The sequence below is a fragment of the Plectropomus leopardus genome, chromosome 5 (assembly GCF_026936395.1).
Source record: "Plectropomus leopardus strain MGB_pleo_1.0 chromosome 5, ASM2693639v1, whole genome shotgun sequence".
NCBI classification, from domain to species: domain Eukaryota; kingdom Metazoa; phylum Chordata; class Actinopteri; order Perciformes; family Serranidae; genus Plectropomus; species Plectropomus leopardus.
Genome location: NC_142180.1, coordinates 38,179,001 through 38,194,000, shown reverse-complemented (window position 1 = coordinate 38,194,000; position 15,000 = coordinate 38,179,001). Strand labels below are relative to the sequence as shown.

At 42.3% G+C, this 15,000-nt stretch overlaps 1 protein-coding gene across 7 annotated transcripts in view; it reads right to left on the bottom strand.

Moving 5' to 3' along the window:
• The window catches only part of nfia (nuclear factor I/A), a 212,588-nt gene that overhangs the window by 12,240 nt on the left and 185,348 nt on the right, over positions 1–15,000 (bottom strand). For 3 of the 7 annotated variants that reach the window (XR_015776693.1, XM_088078171.1, XM_088078174.1), the window contains exons 7-11: positions 14,430–14,480; positions 12,384–12,551; positions 5,436–5,614; positions 3,917–4,082; positions 1,471–1,559 (exon numbers count right to left, since the gene is read on the bottom strand). Coding sequence is in view for 6 of the 7 variants with exons in the window: in XM_088078171.1 (XP_087934297.1) it covers positions 1,471–1,559; positions 3,917–4,082; positions 5,436–5,614; positions 12,384–12,551; positions 14,430–14,480 (653 nt within the window). In the remaining variant the exon portion in view is untranslated. The remainder of the gene's footprint in view (positions 1–1,470; positions 1,560–3,916; positions 4,083–5,435; positions 5,615–12,383; positions 12,552–14,429; positions 14,481–15,000) is intronic. The other 4 variants (XM_088078172.1, XM_088078173.1, XM_088078175.1 and 1 more) reach the window with 4 other exon arrangements.

The following is a 15,000-nucleotide window of genomic DNA, read 5'->3' as shown; positions in this document are numbered from 1 at the left end:
CCACCACACACACACACACACACACACACACACACACACACACACACACACACACACACACACACACACACACACACACACACACACACACTCTCTCACCAAAGCAATCAAACATGTCCCGATTGTCAACAGAGGACTCCCACCTCACTGTCATCTCACTGTGTGTGTGTGTGTGTGTGTGTGTGTGTGTGTGTGTGTGTGTGTGTGTGTGTGTGTGTGTGTGTGTGTGTGTGTGGGATGAGTTAAGTCAAGACTGCCCAATCGTTACACTCTTCATAAATCAGCTGGCAAACAGACCCTGACTCACACACACACACACACACACACACACACACACACACACACACACAGAGTGTTAAATGTGGATGTTGCGTTCACTGACCACCTGCTCTGTAGTAAATGTGACCTGAAGTGCTTCTCTTTTTTTTCTCGTCTTTGTTTACAAGCTGTTGCACCGAGGCCACACAGAACGCTGCTCTCTGATTGGCTGTCGGTTCCTGGTGAATCCTGTAAAAGCGCACGCCTCAAACGTGACTCTGACTGTTTGTCTCATTTTCGTCTCTTTTCTTCTTCCTGTTGTGATAACTGTGTGTGTGTTGATGCATGTGTCCTAAATGTAGTCCAAATTGTGTATCTGAGTGTAATCAGTGAATTTGCAGCTCAGCTCCTACAATAAGTCTAAAATACACTGTGGAAACTAAATAGTTACATTCAGACTGTTCAGGTCCAAAAATGCTCCATTGAAACCCATTCAAACTGACATTTTTGATCCACAGCCATCAGAGCAGAAAAACAGGACTTGTATTATTTCTGGGTGTCATTCTGGGCTTTTGACTCTGAATTTGTCATTTTGACCGTTTTTCACCTGATGAGGTCATTTTGACCATATTTGGCATATGGAGGAAATACATGCTATTTCCACTAGGTGACCTGTCACAGTCAATGTAGCTGCTGATCACTGACATATCCCAGACTGTCAGCAGCTACACTCACACACTGACATATCTCAGACTGTCAGCAGCTACACTCACACACTGACATATCCCAGACTGTCAGCAGCTACACTCACACACTGACATATCCCAGACTGTCAGCAGCTACACTCACACACTGACATATCCCAGACTGTCAGCAGCTACACTCACACACTGAGGAGGAGGAGACTCAACATCACTCATGTTTTTCATCAAAAAACTTAGTGGCATCATGACAAAAACCCGTCATATAAGGGGCTAAAATTCTGAAAATGAATGAATATTTGATATTTATGATTAAGACTGATGTTGATTAAAAAGATAAACTCAATGAAAGCAGAAAATAATATGAATGTATAATATATTTTAAAGCTTGATTGTGAAAAGCACATTTTGTGCGCAGAGCGAAACGAGTGTGTGTAATATTAAAGCGGGCCCTAAGGGGTTAAACTGCAGGCGACAGCTGCGGGGATTCGTGTGTGTGTGTGTGTGTTACCTGTGGTTGCTGAGGGATGTTAAAGCCGGGGTCTCTGGGTCCGACGCTGACGAACCTCTGGGCTGGAGATGAAGTCGGGGTGGAGTAAGCTGAAAAAACACACAAAGTTCAGTTTACGGAGATCGCTGCAGTTCAGTCAACTCGCGGACTCGAATCGTGATGACTTGAGACTCGATGAGATCAAAAAGGACACCAGTGAAAAAACAGCTGAATCCAAATTAACCCTTTAAAACACCAAAGACCCACAATGACAGAGAGACGGTGAGTGATGGAGGCAGCAGCTGGTCAGAGAGCTTAAATTCGAGGTTTTTTGAATGGACTTTGGTTTAGAGGAGCTGACTGACTCAGCGTTCAGGGGCTTTCACGGCCGGATCCTTGCTTTGTTTTGGTGATATCACATTACATCACATTTTTATCTAAAGGTCTGTAATCTCAGTCCTCAATAACATGCTGTTAATATGTTGCTTTGAGAACGTTCTTCCTTCGTTCTCATGTTCTCATGAGTCTCCTTTATGTAATAGTCCGTATGCGGATAAAAACCTTCAAACAAAACTGCACGATCCCTTTAACCCTTTAACATCCGGACCATCATCAGTTTTGCCTTTTAAAAGCATTAAAACTTCTGAAACCTGAAAAAAATTCTGGTTTCTTTGAAAAAAAAGGACAACAAAAGAGCAACTTGGCATAAGGTGCTCTGCAAACCGCAAGAAATTAGGAAAAGATGACAAGAAAATGACCTGAAATCTGTGTTTGTTTTTTAAAAGGAGGATGAAATTAGAAAAAAAAAATAGGGGAAATTTCTCAATAATATAATAATATTTACATACAAAATCATGTCACGGAAATTTCTTTTTATTTTATTCTTGTTTTTTAAAAACTTTTTTGTGCTAATTTTCAGGTGTTTTTTAAAAAAATAATAATTTCTTGTCGAGTTGCTCATTGCCGTCTCACAGTGTTTTAAAAAAAAGGTTAAACTGAAAATGTGGAAGGAGTCGAGTCCAGATCAACGCGGCCGTGAACAAAGTTTTGAAAGACTTTTAGGAATTATTTAGAGGATCTGGGTCAGAGTGATGACAAAGATTTCCTCTGCTCGAAATTAAGAACATTAGGACTTGAAAGCAATAAATATAAATATCCACGTGTTGTTTATGATTGGAAGTAAGGAGGATTAAATATTTTTGGCACACACTGAGTGTGTTTTTGCCAAATCGACTCTAAACCCCTGAAGTCGAAATATAATCCAAACACAAAGCCAGTCACCTCTCACAGATTATGAATCACTTCTTCAGATTCAAGTTCATATTTTATTTATTACTTAAATATTGTGATGTTTATTCTATTTTTTGCTTTGTTGCAGAGGCGGATCGGCCTGCAGGAAACACGCCACATCAGTTTTTTTGTGCTGCATTCAGACGCCCAGACAAGTACTAAAACCTCTGAAGCGAAAGCAAACAGGTGTGATTTCTTTCAAAAACATGAAAAAAAGAAAGAAAATTAGCACCTTGGCAAGAAAGATCCCAAAAAATGCAAGAAATAAGTAGATTTAGAAAATTATTTTCTCAAAAAATGGGAAAAATGTCCAGAAAACTGTAGTAGTTACAACTGTCATAATAAATATTTAAAATTACGTTACAGAATTATTATAATTTTAGGTAATTTCCTTGTTTTTTTGCCTCTATTGTTGCAAATTTTCAGGTGTTTTTTTTAAAAATGATTTTTACCAATATCTTGCAAATTTTTGGGTCAAGTCTTCTAAAGTTGCTCTCTGTGATCTTCCCACGTTTTTAACCCTTTAACACCTGGATTAACATCATTTTTCTTGTGCTGCGTTCAGATGCCTTTTAAAGCAATTAAACCTCTGAAACTTGAGAAAATTGGATTGAATTCCTTTCAAACACAAGAAAAAAGAGACAATTAGCAACCTGGCAAGAAATATCCCAAAAATTGCAAGAAATGTGTAGATTTAGAAAATTATTTTCTAAAAAAAAAAAAAGTGAAAAATGTCTAGAAAACTATTATTACCATTGTCATAATTACACATTTAAAATAATTTTACAGCATTATTGTAATTTTAAAGGACTATTTTCAGGTCATTAAAAAAATATTAAAAGGTGACGAGAAAATCATCTGAAAACTAGATGGGAGCGATTATCAAATATGATTTAGAAAAACAAAGTGAAAGTGCACAGAAAACTATACTCATAATTCTTATAATTATTTCAAATTATGTTACAAAACAAAAAGTGTTTAGTACTTTCTTAAGTTACTTTTCTTTTTTGTTTTCTTTACTTTTCTGTCTTTAGTTACTTATTTTCGGGTGATTTTCCAGTGACTTTTTACCAATTTCTTGCTTATTTTGGAGCAATTTTTGTTAAGTTGCTCTTCGTTCTCTTTTGAAGAAATCCAGTAAATTTGTTCTTTGACAATATTGATAATGTGCACTCACTGGGTGAGGTGGGCGAGTTGCCTCCGCCCTCGGTGGAGGAGGTTGAGGGCGGCTTGGCGTCGACGGGCAGCGGGACGGGACGGGCCATCGGGGGAGGAGGAGGGGGAGGCAGCATGGGCGTCGGCAGGAAAGGATTGTGGACCTTTCCCTGGGAGCTACCATTAGGCTGCAGGAGGAGGGGGTTAAAAAAACCTTAAAAACAAATTTAACAGAATATTTTGTGCAGAAAAACATCAACAGGTTGGTCACATGGTTACACCTGTAACAGCTCAACTCTGTGCTGCCTGCTGTGTGTGTGTGTGTTGTGTGTTGTGTGTGTGTGTGTGTGTTGTGTGTGTGTGTGTGTGTGTGTGTGTGTGTGTGTCAGCAGTTTTCCTGGCTGGTCATAAAGAATTCTGCTGCTGCTCGCATTTTATCCTCCTAATCTATAAGCATAATACCACAGTACCTCGCTTCACCTCTCTGCTCCTTCTGTCTCTGCTCTCTCCCTCCTCACACTCCTCACACACATTATTCTCTGTTTATACACTTTAAACATGTGATACTCAACTCACGGCCAGCGGGCCAAATCTGGCCCCTGAGAGGGCCCCAGGTGGCCCCCACACATTTTCTAATTCACAGTGAAAGTAAAGTGATTGACTCTGTGAATAGGTTTTGTCTTTTCAGTCTCCATAAGAGTCTCCTTATGTCAGAGACATAAAACAGCATCAACATAGAGCTTGTTGATCATAAAAGGAGCCAGAGGAGGATCCCCCACACCCCCGACAGAGGACACAGCTGAGACACTACTGTCCTAAAATAACAGAAATGTCCTAAAGTCCCAGAAAAATGCTAAAATCCTGAAAACAAACTTAAATCCTAGAAATTTCTTAAAATCACAGAAAAGTCCTGAAAATCCAAAAATTTTTTTTTTTCTGCTTTACTTTATTTTATTGTTTTTGCAATTTTCCGTTCAGTTTCTGATAACATTTTATCATTTTCTTGTTGCCTTCTTTTCATGTTGGTTTTTTAAATCTTAAATTAAGGCTTCAAAGGGTTAAATGACGTCGTATCAATGAAAGTCGGGACATAATGAGTCGTTTCTCTATGACTTCCACTTTCAGTCTCACCCGACATGTTTTTACTACATCTGCAAAAGGAAGAAAACAGACTGAGCGTGTGTGTGTGTGTGTGTGTGTGTGTGTGTGTGTGTGTGGTAGGGGAGGTGGAGGGTGTATTGATTCGGTGTCTAGACATAGATATATCAACTATCCCACTGCAGACAGAAGGCCACACACACACACACACACAAACACACACACACACACACACACACACACACACACACACACACACACACACACACACACACTCTGCAGTGTTTGCTGCTCTCGTCCTGCAAACAGACACTGATCCCACCTTTGCAGCTCCGATCTTTCTGTGTATTAATGTGTGTTTCTGTGTGTGTGTGTGTGTGTGTGTGTGTGTGTGTGTGTGTGTGTGTGTGTGTGTGTGTGCGTGTGTGTGTGTGTGTGCTTACGTTGAGGAAGCCCACCTGTCCGGCCTGCTGGGCGGAGTCAGGACAGACCAGCTGGACGAACTCCTTGAGCGTCTCCTGCGGGTGATACCTGATGGCCGGGTGGGAGAAGTAGGAGCCGGGCTGCTGCAGGATGGGGGAGGAGGAGAAGTGGAGGCTGGAGGGGGGAGCATGGGGGCTCGCTGTAGGGGGAGGAGAGAGGAGGAGAGAAGAGAAAGAGGAGGAGGAGGAAGAGGAGGGGGGGAGGGAGGAAAAAAAAGAAGAGATTATTAAGTTGGTAGAGTGAGGTGGAGAGTTGATTGAGGGATGGGGGGAGTAGAGAGGAGGAGGTGGGAGGAGGAGGTGGGGGGAGTAAAGAAAAGAGCGACATTTAAAGTTGATTAAAGAGGGCGTGGCTTTACATGCAAATGATGACGGACACACAGCCACGATGACCATGATGCACCTCTCTCAGCCAGCTGTCAATCAACCTGTGGAGGTCAACAAACACACCTCCTCTTCTCCTCCTCTCCTCGCTCCTCCTCCTCCTCTTCTCTCCTCCCTCCTTTTTCTTTTTCTCCTTTCTTTCCCTCTTTCCACCTTTTCTCCTATCTTTGTCTTCATCCTCTGCTCTCCAATTTTCTCCTCTTTCCTTTTTTTCCTCCTTCTTCCACTCCTCTCTTGCCTCCTCCTTTTTTTTGCTCTTTTCTCCTCCTCTTCCTCCTCTCCTTTATTCTCCTCTCTCATTTTCTGCTTTTTTTCCTTCATCCTCTGCTCTCCAGTTTTCTCCTCTCCTCTCGACTCCCTTCATCTCTCATTTCCCCTCCTTCTCTCCTCTCCTGTTTTTGTTTCCTGTCCTCCTCCTTCTCCTCTCTCCTTGTCTTTCTTTTGTTTTAGTTTTTTCCTCTCGTTTCCTCCTCCCTTCCTCTTTCCATCTTTTCCTCTCCTCGTGTTTCCTCTTTTTCTCTTCTTGACTCCACTCATCTCCTCCTCTATCTTCCTCTCCTCCCTTCTCACCCCCCCTCTCCTTACCTCCTCTTCATCCTTCTCTCACTTCATCTTTTCTCTACCCCCTTCTTTTGTTTCCTCCTTCCTCCTCTTATCTCCTCCTCACTCATCCGATCTTTTCTCCTCTTCTCCTCCTGTCTTCCCTCTCTTGTCCTCCCTCGTCTCCTCTCCTCTCTGATCTAATTAGAGCTCTAATTGGTCTAATATTCTCTGATTGCTCGTTAGTGGACGAGGCCTCGTTAAGGACTGATGTATAGAGACGAGGGAGGGAGAGATAACGGAGAGAGAGAGAACAGAGGGAGAACGGAGAGAGAGAGAGAAAACGGAGAGATAGAGGTGGAGAGAGAAAGAATGGAGAGAGAGAGATAACAGAGAGAGAGAGAGAGGGAGAGAGAGAGAGAGAGAAAGATAACAGAGAGAGAGAGAGAGATAACACAGAGAGAGAGAGAGAGAGAGAGATAACAGAGAGAGAGAGAGAAAGATAACAGAGAGAGAGAGAGATAACAGAGAGAGAGAGAGAGAGAGAGAAAGATAACAGAGAGAGAGAGAGAGATAACACAGAGAGAGAGAGAGAGAGAGAGAGATAACAGAGAGAGAGAGAGAGAGAAAGATAACAGAGAGAGAGAGAGATAACAGAGAGAGAGAGAGAGAGAGAGAAAGATAACAGAGAGAGAGAGAGAGAGAGAGAGAGAAAGATAACAGAGAGAGAGAGAGAGAGAGAGCGATAACAGAGAGAGAGAGAGAGAGAGATAACACAGAGAGAGAGAGATTGAGAGTTAAAGCTGCTGCACTAATTCACTTAAAGTCCGCTGTGATTTATCACTCTGACAATACACACTGACCGAGTGTGTGTGTGTGTATAAGTGTCTGTGTGTGTGTGTGTGTGTGTATAAGTGTCTGTGTGTGTGTGTGTGTGTGTGTGTGTGTGTGTGTGTGTGTGTGTGTGTGTGTGTGTGTGTGTGTGTGTGTGTGTGTGTGTGTGTGTGTGTACCCTGCGGCCAATGTATTTACAGTAATCATTGGTTTTCTCTGCCCTCTCTCTTTCTCTTGTACACACACACACACACACACACACACACACACATATATAAAGGGACACTGTGTGTGTACATCAATAGGAATGATCTCATTCAGTGTGCAGGCATGCACAACCACCTCTGTGCAGTTGTGCATGCCTGCACACATACACACACACACACACACACACACACACACACACACACACACCATAAATAAAACTGTAACTGTAAGTGCACTTCTGTGCAGCCTCTCCAATGGTTGCCTGGCAACCTTATGGCAACAAGACACTAGGAAGTGACAGAAAGAGCACACAAACACACACACACACACACACTTTTGTCAGACTAAACTGAACACAACATTTTTTCAAAGCTTTTCAAAATCAAGCTTTAAAAAACGTCACATATTAATATGATTTTCTTCTTTCATTGAGTTTATTTTTTAACATCAGTGCTAATCATAAACATCAGATATTCACTAATGTTCAGAATTTTAACTCTTTAAATGGCAGGTTTTTGTCATGATGCCACTATGTTTGTAGACGAAAAAAAGAATACAAAACACAAAATTTTTCAGTATACTACATGCCAGTATTTTTTGATGATCCCAGCCTGAGATATGTATGATTTTAGGACCTTTCTAAGATTTGAGAACATTTCTAGAACTTTTAGGACCTTTCAGGGATTTTAGGACATTTCTCGGCTTTTTGGACATTTTTCTGGATTTTAGGAGAAAGGTGGTTTTGAAGTTCTTGAGTTTTGGCCGGAGAACTCCAGATTCCAGATTCTAATCAGCTGATTGTTGAGTCTCGACGTTCTGGCCAGAGGTATCGCGTTCACAAAAATCGCAGCGGGGCCACTGACGCAGAGGGGCCACTGACGCAGAGGGGCCACTGACGCAGAGGGGCCACTGACGCAGCAAGGGCCACTGACGCAGAGGGGCCACTGACGCAGCAAGGGCCACTGACGCAGAGGGGCCACTGACGCAGCAAGGGCCACTGACGCAGAGGGGCCACTGACGCAGCAAGGGCCACTGACGCAGCGAGGCCAAAAAAAAGACTGAACTAACAAACAAACTGATGATTTCTCTTTTTTAAAGGTTTTTTAGTTAAAAATGTAAACGTCGACTCTGAACGTACAGACACAAAACTGATATCGATCGTCTCGTCTATCAAAGACAGCAAACAAGAAGATTTTACAAAACGTCTCAGTCTTCCTTTAACAACCGCAGTGTGTGTGTGTGTGTGTGTATGTGTGTGTGTGTGTGTGTGTGGTATTGAGGACCAGCGGCCTGCATGTCGAACACAGAAGAAAGGGCCGGGATTAGTTCCACTTTGCAAATTGCCTCGCTTCACTGCCTCAGACACCCTCCTCCTCCTCCTCCTCCTCCTCCTCCTCCCTGCCAACTTTTCCCTGAAGAAGATATTTGCCATCAAGAGGTGGATTGATAAACGATGAGGAGGAGGAGAAGAACTGTAACAGCAGAGATCCTTCATTTATGATGCTGCAGGGAGGAGGAGGAAGAGGGGGGATGGAGGGGGAGATCTTAAAGAAGAGGGGGAGGAGGAGGAGGAGGATGAGGGATGGAGGGGGAGATCTTAAAGAAGAGGAGGAGGTGAGAGGGGAGGAAGGAGGAGAGAGGGTACAGGAGGAGGATGAAGGATGGAGGAGCTAAGTCATCACAGGCAGAAGGGAACAAAGAGGAAGTGGAGGAGAAAAGAAGGAGGTTAAAGAAGGAGGTGAAGGTGGTCAGAGGAGTCGTACAGCAGAGAGACTTGACCTGCTCTGAGGCACCACAGGAGGATTTTTCTATTTTTAGGATATTTTAGGATATTTCTAAGATTTTAGGATGTTTCAAGGATATAAAGGCATTTCTAAGATTTTAGGATGTCTCTAAGATTTTAGGACATTTCTAAGATTTAAGGATGTCTCTAAGATTTTAGGACATTTCTAAGATTTAAGGATGTGTCTAAGATTTCAGAACGTTTCTTTGATTTTAGAACATTTCGAGGATCTTTAGACCTTTTTTAGGCTTTTTAGGACCATTGTAAGATTTTTGGACGTGTCTAAGAGTTTAGGATGTTTCTCGGATCCTAGGACATTTTTTGGATTTTAAGATGTTTCTAAGATTTTAGGACATTTTTCAGATTTAAGGATGCCTCTAAGATTTTAGGATGTGTCTAGGATTTCAGGACATTTCTTTGATTTTAGAACATTTCGAGGATCTTTGGATATTTTAAGGCTTGTAGGACATTTCTCTGCTTCGACGCTGTTTTATTCACTCTGGCAGTTTATGTTACTAAAAGTTTAAACATATTGCCAGCGTGAATCACTTCATTTTTATTATGGAGCAATAAATGGCTGGGGGCAGATTTGGAGGGAAAGGGTGGAGGAGGACCTTGAGAAGAAGAGGAAGAGGGATGGGGGAGGAAGATATGACCAAAGACTCTGAGGAGGAGGAGGAGGAGAGATGAAGAGGAGGATCCCGGCAGATCTTGCCGAGGAGGTAAAGGGAAGATGGACCGACTCCAGATGGAGAACTCTCAGCATCGCTGGTGAGGATTAATGACGGCTGCGTCATTTTTTTTATGTTTTTAGAGAAACAGGAAGTTGACAGAAGTGTGCCCACTCTACCTTTAAGCCCAGCGGGAGTTCAGCTGCTCCCATCAGCTCACAAATCACTTCAATCCTCTAATCTGCTCCAACATGAGCAGGATTTTCCTCCCACAGACTGCTGGAAAACATTCAGGAATAAAAATCACTTCAGCAGAGAGATGACCGGCAGCTGGAAGACAAACTGACACCGACTATCCGAGACTTTTGGAGCTCGATCTGCTTCCTGTTTGAGCGCGAGAACGTTTACGGGAACCTCACGAGCATCTCAACCCGACTGCACAAAACGTCACTTTTCTTTTCCTAAAAGTGTTTACTAAAGATTTTAGTTTTTCTCCTTATCTTGGTCTCATGCTTGAATTGCATAAAACCTGTTAAAGATTGCACAAAGCATCTTAAGATAAGATTTTCCTTAAAGTTCTCCTTAAGGTTTTCTTTGAATTGTTACTTAGTGATTTGAATTTTTCGCCTCATCTTAGTCTTATACTTAACCATAGGGCTGGGCGAAATGGAAGAAAGTCTTATCACGATAATTTTTTCATATCAGTCGATATACATCAAATCACTATTTCTGTCGAGCTTAAAGGTTCCTTTGACTCCTGAGTGAGATATGAAGATTTCATAACCAGTGATGCACGACGATGATTATTTTGACCAATACAATAAACCGATAATTTCCAGCTTCTTGTGGTCGATAAGATACCGATAACCGATTCTTTGTGTTTGTTTGTCATTACCTGAGGGTATGAAAGGCTGAGATGTGGAGAGTACAGATGAAATTAATTTGTGCATTTTCACAAAAAAAAGACATTTCTGACAAAAAGCTGGAAAATCGCTTTTTTTTAAATAAAGTAATTTTCAAGAGCAAAATCAATTTCATTTTTATATATATATTTTTTTTTCCCTCTTATTTTCGCTGGATCATGTCGCATAAATTCGGCCAAATTTAACAGAGCAGACAGGAAATCGGACAGCGATACAACATTGAAACATCCGGTTTATTTCAGAATAAAACACTGTTTACGACTGATCGTATCTCACTACTACATCAATAACACGTCGAAATGAGCGGATCCAGGGAGTCAACAGGTCAGAGGTTTTCGGAGGTCATTACCAGCAACACGGGGAAGAGACTTAATTAATAATACAAAATGATTCATGACACCACACATCCTTTTATAAGGACAACCACCGAAAGGAAACGGCAAGGAGCATTTTATTGGGAGTTATGGGAGTGAATCGACATCACGATAGTTAATCCACGGAGTGAATGTAGTTATTACTTCATCTTCTGTACCGATATAATGCGCGTGATACTGTAATTACCGCAAGTACTCCTCGGTCACGCCACTCCGGCTGATCCGGCGGTGCTGCGCCGTGCCGGACTCAAAACGGTGGGGACTGGCGGATGATGGAGCAAACCGCAGCGGAGCCGTAACGCAACACACATGCAACCGGTGGAAATCCGCCGTAAAGCATCTTAAGTCAAGATTTTCCTCAAAGTCTTTCAGGTTTATTCAAAGCGTTTAGTTTTTACAAACTGGAGAAACAACCTGAAAGCACACACACACACACACACACACACTGGCTGACAGGTGCTGTGGGATACTTCAGTATCAATCAGAAGAGTTTAACCCTTTAACACCCGGATCATCATCAGTTTTCTGGTGCTGTGTTCTCTGAAACCTGAGAAAATCGGCTTGGTGTAAAACAAAATCATCTGAAAATCATCTGAAGGGGATTATGTGATATTATCAAAAAACTTAAAATGTTGGTTTATAAATCTAATCATTAAACATTAAAAATGATTCTATGTTTTTTTCCAATAGATTTTTTCTTTTTTAGCATGTTTTTGAGGTACATTCCTTGTGTTTTTTATTGTTTTCTTTTTTGTTGCTTATTTTAATTAAATTTTCTTGTAACTTTTTGTAAATTTCCTGCTAATTTTGGGGCCTTCGTTTTTTTCTCCCGGTAATGCCTTTGACAGAAACCAAGCCAATTTTGCTCAGGCGTTGGAGGGTTAAAAACCAGAGTGAAGAGGAGGAAAGAGGTAGGTAGGTTAGGAGTGGGCGGGGCTTAAAGGGCCAGGTGAGGATGGTGTACACACACACACACACACACACGCCCTGCCTGAAGCCTACAGGTGTGTCTCTACAGGTGGAAAAACTCCTCTGTTCTTCAGCGCCTCCTCCTGACAAAACCCACAGCTACTGACCAGGGAGGGAGGGGTGAGGAGGTGAGTGTGTGAGGGGAGGAGTGAAGGAGGTGAGGGAGGGGGTGGAGGTGAGGGAGGTGGTGTTTTTTTGGGGGGTTGACTGGTTGAGGACCTCACCTCGAGGCCCGGTAATGACGGGCCGGTGATGGTGTGTGAAAGCCGTTCGGGGGGAAGAGGAGGAAGAAGAAGAGGAGGAGGCGGAGGAGGCGCCGCTGGGCGGAGGCACGGCGCCGCAGAAACCAGACTTCTCTGACTTCTTTAGAGCGCCGGCGGGCGACGGCATCCCTGCCAAGAACCATGATGATGAGGATGAGGAGCGGGTCAGAGGAAATGTGTTTTTTTTTTTTTTTTTTTTATATTTTTATGCACCTCCAGTGGAGGAGGAGGAAGAGGAGGAGGAGGAAGAGGAGGAGGGAGGCGGGATGGTCTGGGTGGGGTTTGGACAGTATGGAGGGAGGGAGGAGGCCAAGGAGGCACGGGGCTGCAGGGTGTCACAAGGAGAAACAGTTTGTGTTTTCTTCTGACACCGACCAACATGATCGGGATTTTTGTTTTTGCTGAACACAAAAAATCAAAGGTTGTGAGAACTACCAGAAAAAAAGTTTTGATTAATATAAAAATAAAAATAAAACAATATTAACACCACAAAATTGTAACAATATACTGAAGAGAATTCATAGAAAAAAAATCAAAAATTTAAAAAACTGCCATTAGATTTTTTATTTTTGAAAATAAACTAATAATAATAACAACAATAAAAAATATAAAAAACCTAAACATAACAAAAATAAACTAAGAAATAAGATAAATAGAATAGTTTACAACATAAAAAACTTACTGAAAATTAAAAATCTGTGTTATTTGACATTTAAAAAAAAAAATCACTGAATATAAAATAATGAAAATATATAATTTCATGATGATAAAATAAAAAAATGCAAAAAATATTATTTTGAAATGTAATAATATAAAATAACAAATATTTGCTTTTATAATAGAAATGAGGAACCTACTCTTAATAATAAATTACAAAATAATATTAATTAATTAACCTGTCAGTTGTTTATTAGACTTTTTATATGAGCAATATTCAAAGTTTGGAAGTACTTAAAAATGAATAGCTCTGTTAAACTTTATTAAATATCACGTGTTTCCTGCAGCGTGTCGGACGCAGGCAGAAATCTGTGAGGATGCATGTCGTAACGTCACTGCAGAGGTCACCTGGAGAGGGTGGGGCTTACAGCGATGGACAGAGGTACAGCAGGAAGAGGAGGACTGAGGTGTGTGTGTGTGTGTGTGTGTGTGTGTGTGTGTGAGTGTGTGAGTGTGTGAGTGTGTGAGTGATGAACAGCTGAAGAGGTTTTGTCAGGTGGAATCGAGGCAGAGTCTGCTCAGCATTTTCTCCTCCCTCACCCTGTTTACACCTTCATCTGTCTGTCTGTCTGTCACTGTAGCACACACACACACACACACACACACACACACACACACACACACACACAGACACACTCGCGGGGGGTTCAAATGGAGGGAATAACTGTCTACTGTTTAGAAGCGTGTGTGTTTGTGTAACGTTGACAAATACACAAATACACAAATACAGACTAATTATGAAATACACACAATATATATCTTTACACACACACAAGCACACACACACACACACACACACACACACACACACACACACAGTATCATGCATATTGTTGACGTCCAGCAGACAAATAAAATAAACAGCCATGATGATGTCATCAGCATGCTGTCAGGTGTGTGGGGTCAAGGGGGGGGACAAGACAGGAGAGGAGAGAAGGAGACAAGAGAGGAGAGAAGGAGACAAGAGAGGAGAGAAGGAGACGAGAGGAGGAAGATGCTTGAAAAGACAGCATGAAGAGATGCAGAAAAAAAGAAGGGAAAGAAATGAGGAGGAGGAGGTAAAGAAGGAGGAGATGAAGAAGGAGGAGGAGGATTGGAGTCCACCAGACTAAACCACGTCACAACACCAAACGACAAACCAAAAACCACCACAGTGTCTATCCATCAGGAGGAGGAGGAGGTGAAGGAGATAAAGGAGGAGGTGGTAAGGAAGAGGAGGAGAGGAGGTGGCAGTTTCACAGACACAGACAGACAGAGAGGAGGAGGAGGAGGCGTGTTGACAGTCTTTACCTTGTCGGGAGATGAATGAGCTAGCTAGAGAGCCGCGCAGCTTATATCCAGCTTTCCAACGCAAGACGGAGGAAAGAAAGAAAAGGAAGCAGCAGAGGAAAGAAAAAGAAAAGCTGCATGAATATACTGAGAGGAGGAGGAGGAGGAGAAAGAGGAGGAGAGAGAGGAGAGAGGAGGAGAAAGAGAAGGAGAGAGAGGAGGAGGAGAGAGGAGGATAGAGAGAGGAGGCAACACCTCAACAACTTAGTATTTGTAAAAGAGTGTGTCCCAGCTCTCTCACGCACGCACGCACACACACACAGTCACACAGTCACACACTCACTCACACTCACACACACTCACACACACACACACACACACACACACACACACACACACACACACACACACACACACACACACACACTCCCCTCCCTGCTGTAAGCATCAACTTCACACTGTTACATGAAAAAAAAAAAAAGCTCCGTTTCCAAAAGCTGCTTTGGAAACTGCAGGTTAAAGTTGGGGATGTGTATGAAGTGTGTGTGTATGGAGGAGGAAGAGGAGGAGGGAGGAGGAGGAGGAGGAAGAG